The sequence below is a fragment of the Lupinus angustifolius genome, chromosome LG10, assembly GCF_001865875.1.
Source record: "Lupinus angustifolius cultivar Tanjil chromosome LG10, LupAngTanjil_v1.0, whole genome shotgun sequence".
NCBI classification, from domain to species: Eukaryota; Viridiplantae; Streptophyta; class Magnoliopsida; order Fabales; family Fabaceae; genus Lupinus; species Lupinus angustifolius.
Genome location: NC_032018.1, coordinates 1,961,902 through 1,982,448, shown reverse-complemented (window position 1 = coordinate 1,982,448; position 20,547 = coordinate 1,961,902). Strand labels below are relative to the sequence as shown.

The following is a 20,547-nucleotide window of genomic DNA, read 5'->3' as shown; positions in this document are numbered from 1 at the left end:
ACAAACTCTTATAAGCCACTCATGCAACTCAGCACTTTCAAAAACATTGGAGCTAGAACTCACGTCCTTGTCAACTGAGTCAAACTCTAATCAACTTAAGGGATATTCATTGACACACTTATCCATTGATCAACTAATTTTACCAAACAGAATTGTCATATCATATAATTTAAACATTTAAAGTTGATTAAGTTGATGAGAGATACTTTAATAAATATAGAGAAGGAAAACATATTTAAAGCGAATTTGCTTTTCAAAATAAATTAATAAAATATTCTATATTTCTTATTTAATTTACGCATGCATACAAAAATTTGGGCCCCCATACTTTTAGAGTCTCTACAGTGTAGCAACGAAGGTTGTAATAGGAGGGCATATGGTGTCTCAAAGAGTATGTTATTTTGTAAATCAGTACTTGTAATTGATTAAAAAAACATTTAAATTAAAACTATAATAATTAATTTTTTTTACAATTATAACATTTTTTTGGAGAAAATATAAGTGGCATACTCAACTTACGAATTGATGATTTAGGGAATTTGTTTATAAGTTGTAACCCACAAGTCCATTATTTTGAATTAGGTGGTCTTGTATTCTTTTATATACCTCATTCATAGATAATGTTTAAGCATATGTAAGCGTTCATACAATTGAGAGTGCTTAAAACTCCAACTCACCTAAACTTTAAAGAGAAAAAGGAATTAATTAATATTATATGAGTTTTATATATTGTTAATGTATTATACTTTATTTATGTTTAATTATCATTGACTCCTAAAAAAAGTAGTTCAAATGAATGTTGAGTGATGTAATGATAGTGCATAAATACTTATACCGACAATGCGTAGATATTACATTTAACTTTAAATTATCAAATAAAAATACTTTAGAAATTAAAGTTCATGAATTCAGGCAAATTTTAAAATAAACTCATTAATTAAGACATGAGAATCTCATCCTAATTTTTGTCTCGTTTTATTATTATACATAAAAAAGAGAAGCATAGATATATATATATATACGTTACCCGGCGACTGCGTTATTTGTTTGTTTGTTTCTCAGCCTCTCACTCACTCATTCATGCAACCGAATGAGACTCTGAACTGAAATTTCCCAAACGACACCGTTTTAAACCCTTTCTCTCTCTCTCTCTCTGAACCATGGAAGCGCCAGGTAGGTCAGTGGAAGAAATTTTCGAAGATTTCAGAGGCCGTAGAGCTGCCATCATCAAAGCCCTTACCACCGGTTCCTATTTCTCTCTCTTTTTCTCTTAACTCTTTCACCAATTCTCTTTTTTTTTTATTTCTTTATTCTAAATCATATTTTGAACTTAACACCAATTTCTATTCAATTACGATGCATTCAAATTACTGAAAGTGCCTTTTTTTAATTACTGTTATGAATTACTGAGGAAATTGATTTGACCCCTTTTTTAAAGTTTGGATTTTGATTTAATTACACTCTGCAGTACCTCTTGTTTCATAAATTACACCAATCTCATTTAGGGTTTTATGTTATACACTTTCGGTGTGATGTTGTTGAAAAGGAAATTACAGTGAAACAAGAAGGTTCTGCTAAATATAAAAGTAGTTCTGTGAAATTTCCCATATCTTGTTATGTGTGAAGGTTCTGATAATTATTTTTAGTACTTATTTAACTTTTTTGGTGGTTTTGATGTTGCAGATGTTGTAGATTTCTACAGCCAATGTGATCCTGGTTAGTTATGCCTCAGCAGTTCCTTTTAATTTTTTATAGAGTTTAAGCTTTTTTGCAATAATTTTAAATTTTAATGCAAAGTATCAAATTATCATTAACAATTTTTGTAATAAATATGATCTAAATGTTATTTGTGTGCTTTATAATTCAAAAGATATCTGTAAGTTTAGTGTAATTTTTTAACCTATGTTTTAGTAAAGAACAACCTCTTCACTTGCAACATTAAGCTTCGAACATATACCCTTTCTAGACTGGGCACTGGGTTGACTTTTTTGTATAACCAATTGTATCTCTCTTTCGGGTGCGTGACTGTCGCTCCTAACAAGTATCACTCACAGGAATCGAACCTTTGACATTTGGCCTAGTATAATACTTGGGGATCGAGTCAGGCCTACACCACTTGACCAACACCTTGTTGGTAGGTCATCCTTTTAGTAACTTAGACTTTGTTCCAGCAATTGTTGTCTTCTATGTTAAATATTCAACCATCTTGTAGACTTTGGATGTGCAATAGGCACTGGGAAAATGACACTAGGCCACTAGGGGTTGGCATTTTGCAATGTTTTTCCCATAAGGTCAGTAATTGGTTGATCTATCAAAAAGTGTGATTATCAAATCTTGTTATTAACTGATCTGGACAGGAATACATTTGTGTAACTGTCCCTGGTGTCATTGTGCCATAGACATTCTTGTATTGTTACCCTAACCATAAGCATTTTGCAAAAATGATGCTTTATTTGAAGATGTCTTGTCTTCTTGTAGTGGTCTTTCTTCTCATCTAATAAAATATCTATGTTATAAAAAAAGTTTTGCCCCACCTAGCAGGATAAAGGCTTGGTTGTTGTTGTATAAAAAATGTTTTATTTAGAAGTATAGATAACATTGAGTTCATCTCGTTGCAAATAAAAATAATTTGCGAGGATAGAGTTGCAAATTGTTTTCCTTTACAGACATTTTATTCGTTGTACGAGTTTTTTATAACGGTTATTTTATTCTTTCAGAAAAGGAGAATTTGTGCTTATATGGATTACCTAACGAGCAGTGGGAAGTAAATTTACCTGTTGAAGAAGTTCCTCCAGAGCTTCCTGAGCCTGTGCTGGGCATTAACTTTGCTAGGGATGGCATGCAAGAAAAAGACTGGTTGTCTTTAGTTGCTGTTCATAGTGATAGTTGGTTGCTTGCCCTTGCTTTCTATTTTGGAGCCAGATTTGGTTTCGACAAAACTGACAGGTATATCTTACTCTGATGACAACTCTTATCCATAGTTAATGTGTAATTTTATATACTCATCTTAAGCTAGTGCAAGGAGGAAAGTTGGGCATTTATATTGCTTATGATGTGAATTTTAGATCCCTTATAAAGTGGTCTTTTTATTCTGCAGTCAGAATCAATGTTCTTTCAGTCACCATTTCACAATCTGTATTTGTCCTAGATGCTTCATAATGTTGGATCTGTTTCTTAAGCATCCCATCTACTCATGATTTGGCATTTGTAATGCAGGAGAAGGCTATTCAATATGATGAATGACCTACCAACAATATTTGAAGTTGTTACTGGTACTGCAAAGAAACAAGTTAAAGAGAAGTCTTCGGTTTCAAACAACAGTGGCAGCAAATCCAAGTCCAGCTCTAAAGTGGTAAACAATATTATTCTCCTCACACCCATACACAACTAAATATTTTTTATCATACATATCTGCCGATACAAATCCTCTTTAAAATTAAGACCCCGAGGTAAAGGAATTAATTTTTGTGTCTTGGGGTGTTCACTCTAGAAATAAAAGATTTTGGAAATGCCATGAAAATGATGAAAGAATGTATTGCATATGAATCAAATCTATATAATCATCTTCACATGTTAATCTAGTGATGTATTGGATGGTATTATTAGAAGTTAAAGCTTAGATATTTTATTTATCTATACTGAATTACTAGTGTATATGTCTAACTTAGGACTGTAGTATCATGGTATCTACAAGGTATTCTGTTAATCTATTCTTGGCCTTGCTTGTTGTGTATTATTTTATGTTGCTTTCACATTCAAATGAATAATTAATCAAGATGAAAAAAATTGTTGCATCTGTTAATTCTGGCAAGCTCATTGTACCCATGAAATTTGATCTTGAGAGCTATGGCAGGCAAATGAGTATTTAACTTTATTGATAAACTGCCTTTACGTTTTGTTTTATAACTCTTATCCCCTTCCCTGCAAGAGATGGAGAAATGACAACTTTAGGAAAGCAAAGGATCTTAACATGGTAGATTAAGTTTTTTTATGTTAATTTGAGTTCAGCATGTAGAATACATATACTAGGTTGTAGATGATGATGCACTTCTAGTTGCGGGAAGGTATAATCTTATGTCTGACTTGAATAGGTGGTGTGTTATCATGTTTTTAGTGCCCTTTTACTTGTTAGTATACTGATAGTTTGCATTTTCATCTAACGATTGGCTGGTGGATCAGCGAGCTCCTGAGGCCCAGGGTAGGCAGTCAAAACCGTTGCAACCAAAAGATGAGGACGAAGAAGTGGATGAGCAAGAGGAAGAAGAACACGGGGACACCTTGTGTGGGGCATGCGGTGAGAATGATGGTATTGATGAGTTCTGGATTTGCTGTGATATCTGTGAGAGGTGGTTCCATGGCAAATGTGTGAAGATCACTCCGGCTAGGGCAGATCATATCAAGCATTACAAGTGCCCATCATGCAGCAGTAACAAAAGAGCTCGTTAAGCAAGTTTAATTCCATCATGGACAAAGCTTTGTTGGAGTCTTTACTGGTATCATGATTCAGCTTTTCTTTCTAGCTGTAATTGTTGATGGATAGTTTTTATGTTCGAGACTTGTAGGTTTCTTTTCTAGTGTGTAGGGTCATTTGATACCTTCTTGGGTTTTCTGTAGTTCAAGCATTGTTGACCCTGGAATGTTAAGTTTCTGGAACCACCTAGGCAAAGGCTTCATACAGTGGAGATTGAAACCATAACTTCTGGCCACCTAAATTTTATGGAAATGAAAGTAACATATTTTAGACCATTATCTTTAGTTAAGGCACACTCCTCAAAGGAATGGGGTGCCATTTTAGCATATTAGTTTTTGTTTTATAAATACTCACATAAAGTGGTAGCCTCTTGCCGAGTTTCATAATGTTCTTCGCCAACGATCCTAGGTTGAGCATAGTTGACGTTGAATCCAAAGGATCTCCTGCTGGATAGATACCTTTGGCATCTAATCCTCTTAATAGTACGGTAGTGATATCTAGGTGTGCAAATGTCATGGCAGGAGCATGATCGGTCAAATCGTAAATTGCTTGAATAGAAGTTATGGACCCTTCTTTTGCACTGGAGCTTCCTTTTAGTTTTTGTTAGGTCCTTATGAACTTTGAAGGAAGTAGTGTTCTGAAATATCGGGGCCTCTTGTCACATTAAGTCAGATTCTATGCTATGATGCATAACCTTTAAATGTTGACGGAAAAACAATTTTTTCCGGGATTGTCCTTCACTTCAGTGTTGTTGAAACCGGACTGGACCGGACGGTCCGACCGGTCTGACCGCTGACCGGACTTGAAAACGGCTCTGGTTTGCCGTCTTAACCGAATGAGAGTTGGACCGCTTTGAACCGGAAAAAATCCGGTCCGACCATGTTAAACCCGGTTAAACCGGATTAACCCGGGAAGTAAACCGGACGGCTCACTTAAAAATAAAAAAAATGGGACAATGTTCTAATATTTTGTTTTACTACGGTCCAAAAAAATATAAAGAGGTATTATTTCATATAATTATACATAATTATTAATTATATAAAGTTTTACATTTATATATAACTATATATTTATAAATAAAAATTATTAATTATGTACGAAATCACCCGGTCAGACCGGACGGTTTAACCGTTTAAACCGGTTAAACCTAATATGGGACCTCTGCCGGTTTGACGTTCGGCTCGGGTTTCACAACACTGCTTCACTTTCATTTATCTCATATAAAAAAAGACTCAACAAAATGTACAAGTTAAAAGCAAAACACAAATGAAATGCAACTTATAACTTCAAACTTTTTAAACTAATATATAAAATGGCTCTTGTATTTGAAATTGGATGATTTCTATCCTTTGTTCTTATTAAGAAAGGTTGTAGAGCTAAACCTCACTAAATTACTAGCTTAAATCTATGCTTATTCTTACTACCTTAAGCATACAATCACATTTGTGAAACATAAATAAGAAATTGGGAAACTACTTAAAACAACTTTATGCACCCAAATGCAAAGTACCATTTTCCCCACGTGTCTTTTTTAAAACTACTTAAAAGTCTACAAATGTGCAAACCACTTTCCAAACAAAGTGTACCTCACCAATGCTAAACCAAAAAACTCTAAAAATAAAATAACTATCCTAAAGACAAAGGGGTAATTGTTGAGATCACTTGGGACCTTTGAGCCTGTTGGCTTTATTTCTTAGTGACTATAAAGTTATGGGTTCAAATCTTATAAATAGCTTATTTGTTTGTGAGATAATGCTACATATATCTACCATATTCGAACCTCACTAAATAGTCTATTCGTTTATCATAATTTAGTTGTTGTTTACTTTTGAAATGAGTTTTTGAGGTACCTTATAATAAAATATTGAAAAGTAGGTGAGGGATAAAAATGATGATTTGTTGTAAGAGAGATTATTTAATTTTAATTATTCATATAATACTAGTATTGTTTTTGTACAATGATATATTGGTTTTTAGGGTTTAATATTTGTTTTTTTTTTAATTTATCCTTTTCATACATAATTGATGAAAATGTTTTTATTTGTTGCCTCATTCATGCATATATTGCATAGGATGTTCTATTTGAGCTCTCATTACATGTTTGCAAGGACTATAGTCTTTCTCCCTCCTTCATACACTGGACCATTAACACTATTATTTCATCGACTGGACCATTAACAACAGGGCATACAATTCACTTTTTTTTTCTCTTTTTATTTATTGCTATAATAACAAAATGTACAACAAAAATTAAATTCTATTTCTTTTGGTAAAAAAATTAAACTCTTTAAAAAGAAGTATATAGTTTAGGGTGTTTGTTCAAATGATACATGTTTGACTCCTTAAACAAAATTAATTCGAGAAATGTCTACTAGGAGAATTAGCCAGTAATACATGGTTGATAAATGATAACGTAAGAAGTGGGAAATGTATCATTAAATACATTGATGATTGATGATTAATCTTTGAAGTCCATCATGTTATAAAACCTTTTAATGAAACAATCTTGAATCTAAAAAACACTCTCTTTCATTTCAAAAATGGCAATGGCTTCTTCTTCTTCTTCTTCATTGCTTCACTCTCCAAACCCTTTCTCCCCAAAAACCAAACCTTTCATTCTTCCAAACCCCAAATCCACCCACTTCACTATCAATTCCTCTGCCCAACCTCCTCCCAACCTCACCGCCAAACACCGCCGCCCCGCCGACGAAAACATCCGCGACGAGGCTCGCCGTAACAACAACCACGACCACCTCTTCTCCGCCAAGTACGTCCCTTTCAACGCCGACCCTTTCTCCCCTGAGTCCTACTCTCTCGACGAGATCGTCTACCGCTCTCAATCCGGCGGCCTCCTCGATGTCCGTCACGACATTGATGCTCTCAAGCGCTATGACGGCAAATACTGGCGCACGCTCTTCGACTCGCGCGTGGGTAAGACTACTTGGCCTTATGGCTCTGGAGTATGGAGTAAAAAGGAATGGGTCCTTCCTGAGATTGATGATGATGATATTATTAGTGCTTTTGAGGGAAACTCGAATCTTTTTTGGGCTGAGCGTTTTGGCAAACAGTTTCTGGGCATGAATGATTTATGGGTTAAACACTGTGGCATTAGTCACACTGGGAGTTTTAAGGATTTGGGTATGACTGTGTTGGTTAGCCAAGTGAATAGGTTGAGGAAAATGGGTCGACCTGTTGTTGGTGTCGGTTGCGCTTCGACTGGTGATACCTCTGCTGCATTGTCTGCTTATTGTGCTTCTGCTGGGATACCTTCGATTGTTTTCCTGCCTGCGAACCGGATCTCGATTGCACAGCTGGTGCAGCCGATCGCGAATGGCGCGTTTGTTTTGAGCATTGATACTGATTTTGATGGGTGTATGCAGTTGATTAGGGAGGTTACTGCTGAGTTGCCGATATATTTGGCGAATTCGCTGAATAGTTTGAGGCTTGAAGGGCAGAAGACTGCAGCTATTGAAATTTTGCAGCAGTTTGATTGGGAAGTGCCTGATTGGGTTATTGTGCCTGGTGGAAATTTGGGGAACATTTATGCATTTTACAAAGGGTTTCATATGTGTAAAGAGTTAGGGCTTGTTGATAGGATTCCTAGGCTTGTTTGTGCTCAAGCAGCAAATGCGAATCCACTTTATTTGTATTTTAAGGCGGGGTGGAAAAACTTTAAGGCAGTGAAGGCTAATGCGACGTTTGCATCTGCTATACAGATTGGTGATCCTGTTTCTATTGACAGGGCTGTTTATGCGTTGAAGAAGTCGGATGGGATTGTAGAGGAAGCAACCGAGGAGGAATTGATGGATGCTACGGCTCAAGCAGATTCTACCGGGATGTTTATATGCCCACACACTGGTGTTGCTTTGTGTGCATTGTTTAAACTGAGGAACAGTGGGGTTATAAAGCCTACTGATAAGACTGTGGTAGTCAGTACTGCTCATGGTTTGAAGTTCACTCAGTCCAAAACTGATTATCATTCCAAGGATATCAAGGACATGGCTTGCAGATTTGCTAACCCACCGGTGCAAGTGAAGGCGGACTTTGGGTCAGTTATGGATGTTTTGAAGAAGTATTTGCTGAGTAAGGTGCATTAGATTAGCATTGTAAGTTTTGGTCCTGACTTCGGTATCTTATCTTGGTTGTTGCTGCTTATGTACTTGAGGCACTGTATTGTCTTTCCACTAGCTTTTATGTCTTAAAAATAATTGACTTGCATTGTGTATGCTTCTCTATATTGGAGCATGCTTATTGTTTTTTTGTTGTAGACCATCTTTGAGCTTTTATTAGCTCCCCTAGAAATGAATTTGATTAAATGATGAATGCTTTTCATTGGTTAGATTCTCTTTTAGTTGACAAGGTTGTCAAACTCACTAGTTTATGGAAACTTTTGGAGTTAGTCTATGTAAAACTTGACTGGTAAGTTTGATGTGTAGCAGTTTACCTATTTTATAAAAAAATCCAGGACCCTAATTCACAAGATTTTTTTCCCCAAGCTACTAGTAAAATGTAGGTATAAGTAACATTTTCATTCAAAAGTGCAGTGGCTATCTAATATATATTTCGCTACTATCAATCACACTATTCCCGTTTAACAAAAATTGATACATTGCTACATGGCTCAATTATCACAAAGCTACAATAGAGGAATTGAACACACCAAAAATCAGAGAAGCATCAAACATATGACTGGGAAGATTTACAGGCATATTTGTGTGAGTGTATGCTAATCGAGATGTGTGCAATTTTTTGGAGAGTGGCATGGAATTAGAAGAGGGGGAGCCTGTGACTTTTAGAAGAGAGGTGTTTAGAGTTCTATCCAGAAAACTTCATTTACCAAATATTTTGTGTTTTATTTTTTAAATCAGTTTACAGGTTAGTACTAGAACATGACATCCACATTAGTTGGCAAACTTATGAAAGCTTCCTTCAGTTCTGCTCATCACAATTCACAAATATACTTGAAATTCTGGACATCACATATGTGACCTATCTGTTAGTCTTAAAAGCTAGTTCTTCCTCCCCTTTCTTTCTGTAGATTGAAATTAATTGTAAGGGAAGGGTTTACAAAAAGTAAGAGTACCAATTAGTGTAGCAGCCCAACACCAGCAGTGAAGTAACAAGTTGTCTTTCAAGTCTCTGAATTTCTTCTACAGCACTTTATAATTCACTTTAAAAACAAGTCACTTGATTTGCTAACCATATTTTGCAACATAATCAAATTTGTTACACTTACCACTTAATAACTAATACAAAGAACCATTGGGGATTCTATACCCTTCTAAAAGGGAATTTGGATGGATTGTTTAAATTCATTTATTGAGTAATAAAGCACATAAAATTCCCTTGCATTAAACTGATTTTACTCAATACTTCTCTCTATTTTGAAAAACTACATAAACCTCCTATAGATAAGGAATGATTGAGGTCACTTGTCTCAACCCTGTCTCATTCTCTGTTCCAAGCCTATCACATTTCGACACATGAATAAAAGAAAAATTCTAAAAACAAAAAGTAATAAAAAGTCACATTTTGATTGGTTTGGGATATGAAATGAGACACCGTTTGGGACAGGTAATCCAAGTCTCATTCAGAGGGGGTCTCAGTAGAGTTTTTCTTTCAAGGAAGTATACAGGTTTCCACACTTATTCCAGAGAGAAGGATTTTGAAAAGTCAGGAAAATACAAAGGAGATTTGAGCATTTTACTCTAAATCGAGAGGCATTGCTCTTTGGATGCTTGTTTATATTCAGAAGATTTACCTTTATGATCTGTTGTGAATAATCTTAGTCATAAGACTGATAACTCAACTTCCAAAACTGTCCTTTTTACCCAGAAAAAGGAATAAGTGAAACATATATTTATATATGCATCAACTCTTGCAAAAACAAGTAATGCTCTTATTCCTGTGTATGAATTTGAGCTCAATGTATTCATCAGAACAATTAGCATTTAGAAAAACTCTCAAAAAGAACATACATAAAAAATAAATCAATTAAAGAACATAGTCAGCTTTATATCTAGAACTTGGTCCAACATCTTCTTTAGTTTCTGTGTTTATTGAAGGGCCTAAATTGGATTTGGTGGAATTCATCTTCTCCATCCTTAAACCAGCTCTGAACTTTTCAATAAAAGTATTAGCTTTGGTATCAACATCAGGGCTTGGATAGAACAATAGGATTTCAAGTTCTCCACTATCATTACTATTGCATTGGTTTACTTCACTGCTTTCCTTTGGTGACTCCACAACTTCTAAATCTGGCAAATCACTACTTGTGCTACTATTGCTATCTATTCTAACAAAGCCACCCTTCACCTTGAACTTCCATGCAGGCAATTTGAATGGTGGTGGCGGTGGAGGTATTGGAATATTCAATGGTGACTCATTAGCAGCACTCACATTTTCTTTCAAAGTATAGAAACTCTCCCTCGGGCGAGGTTTAAGGGTTGTTGCACCGTTAACTGGTTCGATTTTTGGTGATGAAATATCAGGTTTCTTGTGTTTCCTTTTCTTTGAAGAGAACAGACTTTCAAAAACTGGTGGTGGTGATGGCGGTGGTGGCGGTGGTGGCGGTGGTAGTTGTGAAGGAAGAGTATGAGGTTTAGAATAATTGAGAATGCTTTCAAAATTTTCAAGGCTTCTATGTCTTTGTTTTTTCTTCTTCCCCTTTAATGATGCCAAGAACTCTTTAGTTGCACTTTTACTCCTATTCTTCTCTTTCACAGTCTTCTCTGTTGGAACCAGTGGTGGTGGTGGTGGTGGCGGCGGCGGTGGAGTTGAGGGTGGTGGTGGTTGTGATCTCTTGGCTCCCAAGTCATGATTTTTCACTTTCCCAACAGCTTGATATGTTCCCTTACCCTTTCTCCGAGCTTCTTTACCACGCGGAGGTGGTGGTGGTGGTTCAACCGCCGGTAGCAGCTGCGGCGCACTTGAAACTTCCTTTTTACTCACTTCAAAAGTATCCACTTCTAAGGTCTTCATAACCAATTCTTCTTCTCCGGTTACCGGTCTTGGCCGCCGCTCTTGATAACCATTAACATGGGTATCATCATAAAACCGCCAACGCTCATCAGAATTGACCCACGTTGACTCTTGCCGGAGATCCGGGTAGGAGTTAATACTCCTCAACCTGTTAAATGATTTATAACTATAACCAGTTCGATCTGAATACTCATACTCATACCATGAACGTTGTGTTTCTGTTTCTGGGTTTGGTTTTATGTAATCTTGTGTTTTGTCTGAGACAGAAAAGTTTTGTTCTTGGTAAGAATAAGAACGTGGGGTTTCTTCATTGGTATTGTTGTTGTTGTTTCTACTAAGGAAGCCACATAATATGGCAAAGAGAACAAGAACCAAGTTGAGGGAATCCCATGTTCTTTTCACTGTATGGGGTTTGAAAACATAGGAAGTGAAAGAGTGCAATGTAGGAGCTAAGATGAAAATGAATGCAAGTGCAGTTACAAGAAGGAATATGAGAAGAGCACCGGAGTTGAAGAAAAGAGAGTTTGTTCGGCTGAGGCGGCGGCCGTTGGCGCTGCCGTCTTGCATCCAGAAGGGTGGCATAGTGTCTTTCTCTTCTTCCATTTGGTTTTGGTATGATGTTATGTGTTATGAGGAGAATGAGTTTTTGTTTGGAACAATTGTTTTGTATCTGTGTCTGTTGAGTGTTAATGTTGATTGCTTTGGTTTGGTTTTGCTTGTGTTCTTTGATTGCTTATATATACATCTTTACGTATTATCTATTTGTTTTCAATCATTTTTACTAGATGTGATTAATGATATGATAGAAAATTAAACATAAAGTGTAAATAAAGATGTAAGAATGTATAGGAATATAGTTTTTGTTAAAAACATGTGTATCATTTTTTTAGGACATGACACTTTCCATCCATTTTTTCTTTTATTTATTTATGAATTATTTACAAGTGTGTTGAATATGAAAATAACTCCCTTTCAAGATATAGATATATTTGAGGTGGGGCTGAAAAATATGATAGTTTGAAAGTGTTGGCAAATCAATGTTATTGGCTGTTTTTTAAGGAATGACAGCGAAATAGAAAAGAAAAGAAAAGAATGAGGTGGTAAACCATGTGCTTTTTTAAATGGAGGCATATAATGAGCTTGACTTCAACCCTATATTATTTGATAGTTGTATATTACACCTATCATTTCACTGTCCAACATAACTCATCAAATCAATCATGTTCCTTCACCATCAAGCTTTACTATTATCACTAGGAATTTATTGCCAATGTTTTTTATTCATAAAAAACGGTGTCAAATAGCAATTATATTTTTATGTAATATTTTTGCATCATGTTATGGGAGGGTAAGTTTAAAAAATTTATTATAATCTTAGTCATTAATTTCAGGAAAATTGAATGATTTGAATTAATAATTAAATCTAAATCATTAGATTTTCTAAAATTGATGGTTAAAATATAAGGTAAATTTTGGAATAAGTATATCATTGCTCTCAAATTATTAATATTGGATATATTTTTGACTTGTATGAACTTGTTAGTATCGAAAAAATGTAAGTACATAAAAAATAATATATAATAATAAAATGATACGACATTTTTATTATTAGATATAATGATATGATAATTTAACTGTTTAATAGAAGTGTTAAATCAACAAGTTATTTATCTGTTATGTATGAACACATGATAATGAGTAGGTGATAAAGAACATAAAAAAATGTCACAGGCTGTAGCAGACACTACGATGATGCGGTCATGGTCATGCTTTCCGCGTGAGACAATCAAATATTAATCATCTTCTTAGATCTAAAACAATTTGAGTAACCTATTTGCATAAACTTATCTACAAGGGACAATGACATTTAACAAAAAAAGATTAATAGAAGTCATACATATTTATGAAAATTGGGAAGCGTGTAGTAATAATGTAATATTTGTTTCATATCATAATCAATGCTAAAACACGTCCAATATGATTGAAATCTATTCATAACATAGAATATGTGACTTTGTCTTCTACTTTAACCCTACATGCAAGAAACACTCTTTGGAACCTTCCTCTATAATTAAACTACTAGTTGAAAATAATGAAAGAGTAAAAAACTACAATGCTAAAGACTATTTTGAATAGAGGAAAAAAGATAGAGAATTATGCGGTCTTTAAAAATGATTAATACAAAAATCAACAATGAATAGCAACACTCAAAAATCAAAATGATTAGAGAGAAGAAGATAGATAGTCTAGCTAGTATCACGAGGGATAAGGGATTTATTGTCAACAAACATGTCTCAAATCAATTACAATGAAATAAAAATAGACAAAATCTTAAATATTTAATTTTTTAACTGATATGTCATATTGTAATCAGTTTAGGATAAACTTTAGAACATGTTTGGGGACAACACATTCTTATCTAAAGTGGTGGGTAAGGAATGAAAATAAGCCTAAATTTTATATTTTACTTATTTTTATTAAAAATAAAAAAGATATTACAAGGAATATTGAAAAGGGAGGTATGTGACGCAGTTCTATTTATATATATGACCTGTCCTATACTTCCCTATCATCAAATCATGACACCTATAGAATACTTTGGTCATTATTTTTGCATTTTTATACTATCAAAAATATTTTTCATCCTTTTTTTATTGTCTATCTTAATAAATGTCGCTATCAGGAATCAAACATTTAATATATTTTGGTTATAATTAAGATATAGCATAGTCTTACCACTAGGTCATCTGTTTTAATTTCATAGAAAACATGCATCAATATTTACTCCATCTCACATCAATATTTCATTCATGTGACATTCGTTTATGGCCATAGATTTATTTTATACAGTTATATTATATTAGTTGGATAATAAGTTATAGAACAAGACAGAATTAACCTCACTATATTATTCATTACACTTTTTCATAATTATTAGGTATATGCAAGAAGTTACAGTTTTGTGGTTTGATTAGAAGGAAGGGGCACAAGTACAAATAAATAAATAAATAATATGAAATGACTAGAATGGCCCAACTTGAAGTGTTGAATACCTCTATCTACAAGTTTTTCTCATCTAAGTGTTGTTACATTTGGGACTTTGACCCAATCAATGCTGCACCCGTGACTGATAGGTTCCTACTACGAGTGGCAATACGGGTTAGTCCGGCCCGGCCTGCCTTTGGCCCGTCAGAATATGGGCTGGGCTGGCCCGATCCTTATTGTTAAAATGTCTCAAAATGTCAGTCCGATCCATATTTGATAGGGTTGACCCGTTTTCAAAACACACATTAATGCTTTTAGAGAAAAATAATTAATTTAAACTAAATGCCTTTTAAAACAAAAAAAATCACAAATAAAAGACACAATCTCATAATAACATATTGCATTAGTACAAAACTTGTAAATTCTAAATAATAAATCATCATAGTCTTAAACTTTTAGACTCCTAATTCACAATAGAGCTTATAACTCCTAAGTTTTAAAAAGTGTATAAGAATCAAAACTATTATATTATTAATCAATCACAATAAATTATATATATTACTCAATTTAATTTGAATTCGACTACATTAAAAATATAAATTGAAACCTAGTCGAATTCAATTAATTTTCCAAAATGAATCAAAATCACTAGTTCTGTTTGAGTTTCCAATTTTCCATTTCAATTAATTAAATGTTTAAATTTGATTCAAACACCTTTAATCGTTAGTGAAACTCCACTTTTATCTGATAACAAGTACAATAATTGGATAAGAGTGAAGATAATAGATAAGTACATAATGAGATATTAAATGTTCATTTTACAAAGAGAAAGAAGAATTATATGTTTAAGCATTCAAACATAAGTTAAAATTGTAAAAGTTTAATCTTAATTGCAATGAGCAACATGATAGACAAATGAACTTTAATCTTAATGTTGGCCCGCCAGGCCAGGGTCTAAAAACGGACTTCCATAACTGGTTGAATACGGGCTTTTAGGCTAAAACCCCTAGTCCTACCCGCTAAAAACACATATCCGAACGGGTTGGCCCGTCGGGACAAGCCCATTTTGCCATCTAGTTCCTACTGCATTTGTTGTAATTTTCGTTATGAAATCAAAACTAACTGAGATTATACTAGTTTTATTTTGTTAACCCTCTCTTTAACTCTCTTATTTGACTTGTTGGATTGTTAACCACTTAACCTTGTTATTTCATCCCAAACATCACTCCATTTACGTGTGTAATATATGAATGATTCTTTCAATATATTAAAGTTGAGTTTGCACTTACACCCACCATTAGTAATTTGGACAAAGTTTATGGGTCTATCCGCCTACACTTATTGAGTGGACAGAGTATAAAAATGTATTTAATGTCTGTCTAATATGTCTTACTCGCCTATATGCATTTTAAGCACGCAAAACAGATAACCTACGAGCGTTGCTAGATAAGATATTGGATATCAAATATACAAATGTATATTTCATTTGTTATATATGTATTTATATATCAAATATAAGAAAGTATTATCATTTTCTTATTATATATATGCATTTGTATTTTATATATTATATATACATATGTACTATTCCTTTTACATTTTGTATATAAATTATGTATTATTTGTATTTTGTATTATATATATCCATTTATATTTTTATGTATTGTTCCTGGATTGGGTCCATCACCACTCTTTTGAATACATCTTCAAAATTAAGGGTGAAAGTGGTTTTAGATTGAACCACAAAACTAGTAGAATTGATCTGAGTCAAACTAAAAATTATGATAACTGAACAGTTCTAACATGTCTAGAACAGTGATAATTGAACCTCCAAATAATGAATTATTAACATTTAGGTGGTACTTTGGTACTTAATATAAAGCAATATTACTTCCTCTGTCTTGTAGCCTTGTATAAGTAAAATGTAAGTACACAAAATTTTACAATATTTAAGTAAAATATAGGTCTAGATGACATTTTTCTCTTTAGAGCAAAATAACATACCTGCAATATTTTTATCTATATGCATATTGGCTCAATCATACAAGATGGTGAACAAATTGATGGAGATGGAAATCATAATATTTAAGTAGATTGAGTGAAATGGTTGAGAGTTTTAGACGATAAAATATTAACAAGAGAGAAAACTTCATGTAGCAGGGATGAGAATGTTGTGTTTGATAAGTGAGTAAACTAGACAAAATATAGGATTGAAAATGAATGTCTCGGAGTTTGAGTTGCTCATATTATAGAAAAAATTGTAGAATTGTATCTTAGGTAATTTGAACATGTGTGAAAGAGATTGATAGAAGCTCATATAAGGAGAATAAATCAAATAGAAGCTAGTCTAATTTTCAGAGAAACAAAAAAACATATGGGAAATGATAAAAAAAGATTTAGTGCTCAATGATTTGACAATAAACATAATTTGTTATATAATATTATTACGTTGTTCGTTCCATGTGGTAGATCTTACCTAATAAAATAAAAGTTTAATGGTTGTTATTGTAAAGCAAAATAACAAAATTTAACACATTCAATTAAGAAATGAACCAGTAAACCCAACCAAACCAAATTGATAAGCTTGGTTCGAACCATGATAATAACATAACCCAAACCAAATTGAACCACCCCCTAAACTACCAAGAGATTCACTTACTTTAAGAGTAAGTTTTTTAAATTTATTTTTCATCTTAACCATCAATTTTAGATATATCTAATAGTTTAGATCTACTCACTAATTCAAATTATTAGATTTCCGTAGAATTGATAGTTATGATGGTAAAATAAGTATATCTAACTACCATGAAAATTAAATGGAACCATTACATCCCGTTTCAACAAATTTGGTTCAACACCAAACCCGGTCCATCTCCCATAACAATAACATTTACTGGGTCCCAAAAAACCAAAGCCTTCTTCATTCAAATCACTACCTCCTTCTCTTCTTCTCCAAAAATCCCTCTTCCTTTTTTCTCTCTAACCCTAACCCTAAATCTTCGTGTCTGGAAGCCCCTTCCATGGCGTACCAGACCCCCGATCACGATTCAGGATCATCCAATTCCGACAACAACAACAACAACGAAACTCGTCTATACAACCCTTACAAGGATCTCGAGGTTCCGATTCGAAACCTCTACCAGCTCCCTACCTCCCCGGAGCACCTATTCGTTGAGGAGGCTCGCCGGAAGCATCGTTCTTGGGGCGAGAATGTCACCTTCTACACTGGATGTGGTTACTTCGCCGGTGCTGTAGGTGGCGCTGGGGTTGGCCTTGTCGAAGCTGTGAAGGCTTTTGAATCCGGAGACAGTGCTAAGCTTCGAATTAATCGCGTTCTTAACACGTCCGGTCACTCCGGTAGGGTTTGGGGAAATCGGTTGGGAGTTATAGGGTTGCTTTATGCTGGAATTGAGAGCGGGATCGCGGCGGCGAGAGATACGGATGATGTTTGGAATAGCGTGGCGGCTGGGCTTGGGACTGGCGCGTTGTATCGTGCGGCGAGAGGGGTGAGATCGGCTGCTGTCGCTGGTGCGGTTGGTGGCGTGGTGGTTGGCGTTGCTGTCACGGCGAAACAGGCATTGAAACGTTATGTTCCTAATATGAGCTTTTAGGTCTTTGTTTTCTTTATATGTCCATTTATCAATTTTGAGCAATTATTGAGAAAGAAGTGATATATTGTTGTTATATCAGTGTGTGGCAGCGATGCTGTTGCAAACCGTTTGGTTTGATGCATATTTTTTTCAGCTTGATAAGGGCTAATTAACATTTCTATTGTAATTCACGGAATCATGTTGAATGAATAATTGAGACGGCTCTAAGGCTGGATATAGCTTATAAACTTTGTCTTTTGCTTTTATATGATAAGTTTTGGTGTAGAATTTGCAGATTTGAATGCATGGAAATAGAAGATTGTGTAGAAGGTGATATATATGAATGTTGTGATACATGATTGATAGAACCTGAATGGTTAGACGACGTTTGTGCATAAACTAGGTGGGTTATGAACTCGGAGGATTTGCATATGCGGACTTATTTATTCTCTTTTGTTTGACTTAATGTTTCACTGTTTCTGATTGGGTGGCAAGGCTCAACATGTGTTATGTATCATTTGGTGGTTTCTGGTAGAATATCATTGAAGAACTTTTGAAAGTTTGGGTAATTTGTGTTATACACTTATACTTGACCTTTGTGTTACATATACTTGTTATCCACTTATATCTTGGTTATCTTGGGAGGCTAGTGAAGAATGTTGAGTTCTATCTTTATTTAAAATAAGTTTGTAATAGTCACTTGCGTATTGTCAGTGAACAGCGTATCATGTATTCAGGTGATTTCTGTTTAATTGAAGGAAGATAATTGTTCTCTATGTGATGATAAATCATATATTGCTTTACTCTAGTTTGATGAACTGATAGGTTTTGCATGTGCTCGATCAAGTGAACAATTTTCATTGTAAAACGATTGCTCGGTCCAAGGAGCAGTTTTCAAAACAAAACAATGGTAGACGACATAATTAGCATTTTGCATTGGTATCCATTTAGTGTGATATTTTGCTTGAAATTGATCTGTCCATAGATTTTCTCTTTTCATCCTTGAAATTTAGCTTTCACAGGTGATAATGGGCTCAAACTATATCAATTGTCATGTATGACCGTCTGATTTGTGACGTGGTTTGCTCTTATGGTATAAATGAGCATATGAGCAAGTTAACACTCCCTTAACTTTTAGTGTCAAAATTTATCTCAATCTCTTGCCTGTTAATTGATGCCATTGTTTTAGGAATTCTGAGCTTAAACCCAAGCAATGCAGTATTCATTGAGCTTTTCCTTGTACATCTACCCACCAAGGTATCTTGCTTGCCTTTAAGCTGTTATTACGGCTAAAGTTGAATTAAGCAAATTTTCTTAGTAAATGATCCTGTTAGCTTTTTTGTAAAAAGATTGGATTGCTGCATCTTTGTTCTTATATTTAGTTAGGGATTTTGTCTTATTTGTAAATCTTCTTATTGGCATGTATATTAAAGCAGATGCATACTGTACCTGTGAACATTTTTGGGTCATGGATAAACAGAATAGAGAAACAAGTCAGGTTTTCCATTCTTCTTATTGAATGGACCGGCTCCCTCTGTTTTTAGTTTTTACTTGTTGAATTTGGATTAGCAAAAAATACAAGTCATATAGGATCTAATTGCAAACTTCAAAGAAAACAAACTATAACCCTCCACTAAACCCAATACACTACTGCCCAAAAAAATTCTCCACGTCTTTTCTCTAATTTACCAAATTCAATTATATCTACATGTCTGTTTAAAGTGGGAATCCATTTCTATTTCACTCATTTATTCACCGTAATCTGGAAAAAAGAATTGTGATTTTAGGATTAAAAAATTACCAACATTTATTTATCTTTATTTCATGTTATTATATATATAACAAACCCGACAAATTTTTTTTTCATCGTCATATTCTAAATGGGCCCAAATTAACAATTCTGGTTATTATCGAGTTCAGGAAGAAAACTTCTACAAGACCCTTTATCATTTTTCTGAAAATGTGTCGTTAGAAAAAGAATGAGTTTTAAGCTACGAAGTTAATGGAAAAACAACTTAGATAAAATTGTAAACTCATCTATAATAACTACTGGTTGACATGTATTTATTAAATATTAAATAATAATAATAATCTATACTATTAATAAAGGAAAAATACAAAATAATCATCTATCATGGTGTAATTTGTGTTTTCTTATTTTGCCCTTAATATCTTTTTATTTTTACCAAAAAACCTTATAATATTATTTTCTTAATTTATCCTTATTATCTTCTTATTTTAAAAGTGTATTTAAAAAATTGAATATTAGACCAATTGAATAAATTCAACCGTAAATTTAGCGCAAAAAATTATATTTGAATTTATAAAATAAAATTATACATTACAAACAATAGGAAAACGAATTGATAAACATGATAGTGCATGTTAACACGCTAATAATAATAAAGAGGGATGTTGTTGGAATAGATATAAAAAAGAGAGTTAACCGCCACATGGGCAAATAATGGATTTCCCATAGCTATCTACAAGGTTGGGTTTACTCTATCACTTTTAGATACG

General features: G+C 34.0%; 4 protein-coding genes across 4 annotated transcripts; 3 read left to right on the top strand and 1 right to left on the bottom strand.

Annotated features, from left to right (window-relative positions):
• LOC109358757 (PHD finger protein ALFIN-LIKE 3-like) lies at positions 1,009 to 4,746 on the top strand. The gene is made up of 5 exons (XM_019603181.1): positions 1,009 to 1,245; positions 1,684 to 1,716; positions 2,718 to 2,946; positions 3,217 to 3,352; positions 4,180 to 4,746. The coding sequence occupies exons 1-5, from the start codon at positions 1,161 to 1,163 to the stop codon at positions 4,444 to 4,446; spliced, it is 750 nt and encodes a 249-aa protein (XP_019458726.1). The 5' UTR covers positions 1,009 to 1,160; the 3' UTR covers positions 4,447 to 4,746.
• Positions 6,965 to 8,807, top strand: LOC109358638 (threonine synthase, chloroplastic-like). The gene has a single exon (XM_019602990.1). The coding sequence runs from the start codon at positions 7,012 to 7,014 to the stop codon at positions 8,566 to 8,568; it is 1,557 nt and encodes a 518-aa protein (XP_019458535.1). The 5' UTR covers positions 6,965 to 7,011; the 3' UTR covers positions 8,569 to 8,807.
• LOC109357658 (YLP motif-containing protein 1-like) lies at positions 10,313 to 12,177 on the bottom strand. Its single transcript, XM_019601645.1, has one exon. It carries the CDS (start codon positions 12,053 to 12,055, stop codon positions 10,466 to 10,468), a length of 1,590 nt encoding a protein of 529 aa, XP_019457190.1. The 5' UTR covers positions 12,056 to 12,177; the 3' UTR covers positions 10,313 to 10,465.
• Positions 17,321 to 18,363, top strand: LOC109358350 (mitochondrial import inner membrane translocase subunit TIM23-2-like). Its single transcript, XM_019602523.1, has one exon. It carries the CDS (start codon positions 17,458 to 17,460, stop codon positions 18,046 to 18,048), a length of 591 nt encoding a protein of 196 aa, XP_019458068.1. The 5' UTR covers positions 17,321 to 17,457; the 3' UTR covers positions 18,049 to 18,363.

What these genes read in the sequence shown, in the direction of transcription:
- LOC109358757 (XM_019603181.1), top strand. Translation starts at nt 1,161, where the DNA reads ATGGAAGCGCCAGGTAGGTCAGTGGAAGAAATTTTCGAAGATTTCAGA. An exon ending in CTACAGCCAATGTGATCCTG is followed by an intron (nt 1,717 to 2,717) that starts GTTAGTTATGCC and finishes TTATTCTTTCAG; the next exon opens with AAAAGGAGAATTTGTGCTTA. An exon ending in GGTTTCGACAAAACTGACAG is followed by an intron (nt 2,947 to 3,216) that starts GTATATCTTACT and finishes TTTGTAATGCAG; the next exon opens with GAGAAGGCTATTCAATATGA.
- LOC109357658 (XM_019601645.1), bottom strand. Translation starts at nt 12,055, where the DNA reads ATGGAAGAAGAGAAAGACACTATGCCACCCTTCTGGATGCAAGACGGC.
- LOC109358638 (XM_019602990.1), top strand. Translation starts at nt 7,012, where the DNA reads ATGGCAATGGCTTCTTCTTCTTCTTCTTCATTGCTTCACTCTCCAAAC.
- LOC109358350 (XM_019602523.1), top strand. Translation starts at nt 17,458, where the DNA reads ATGGCGTACCAGACCCCCGATCACGATTCAGGATCATCCAATTCCGAC.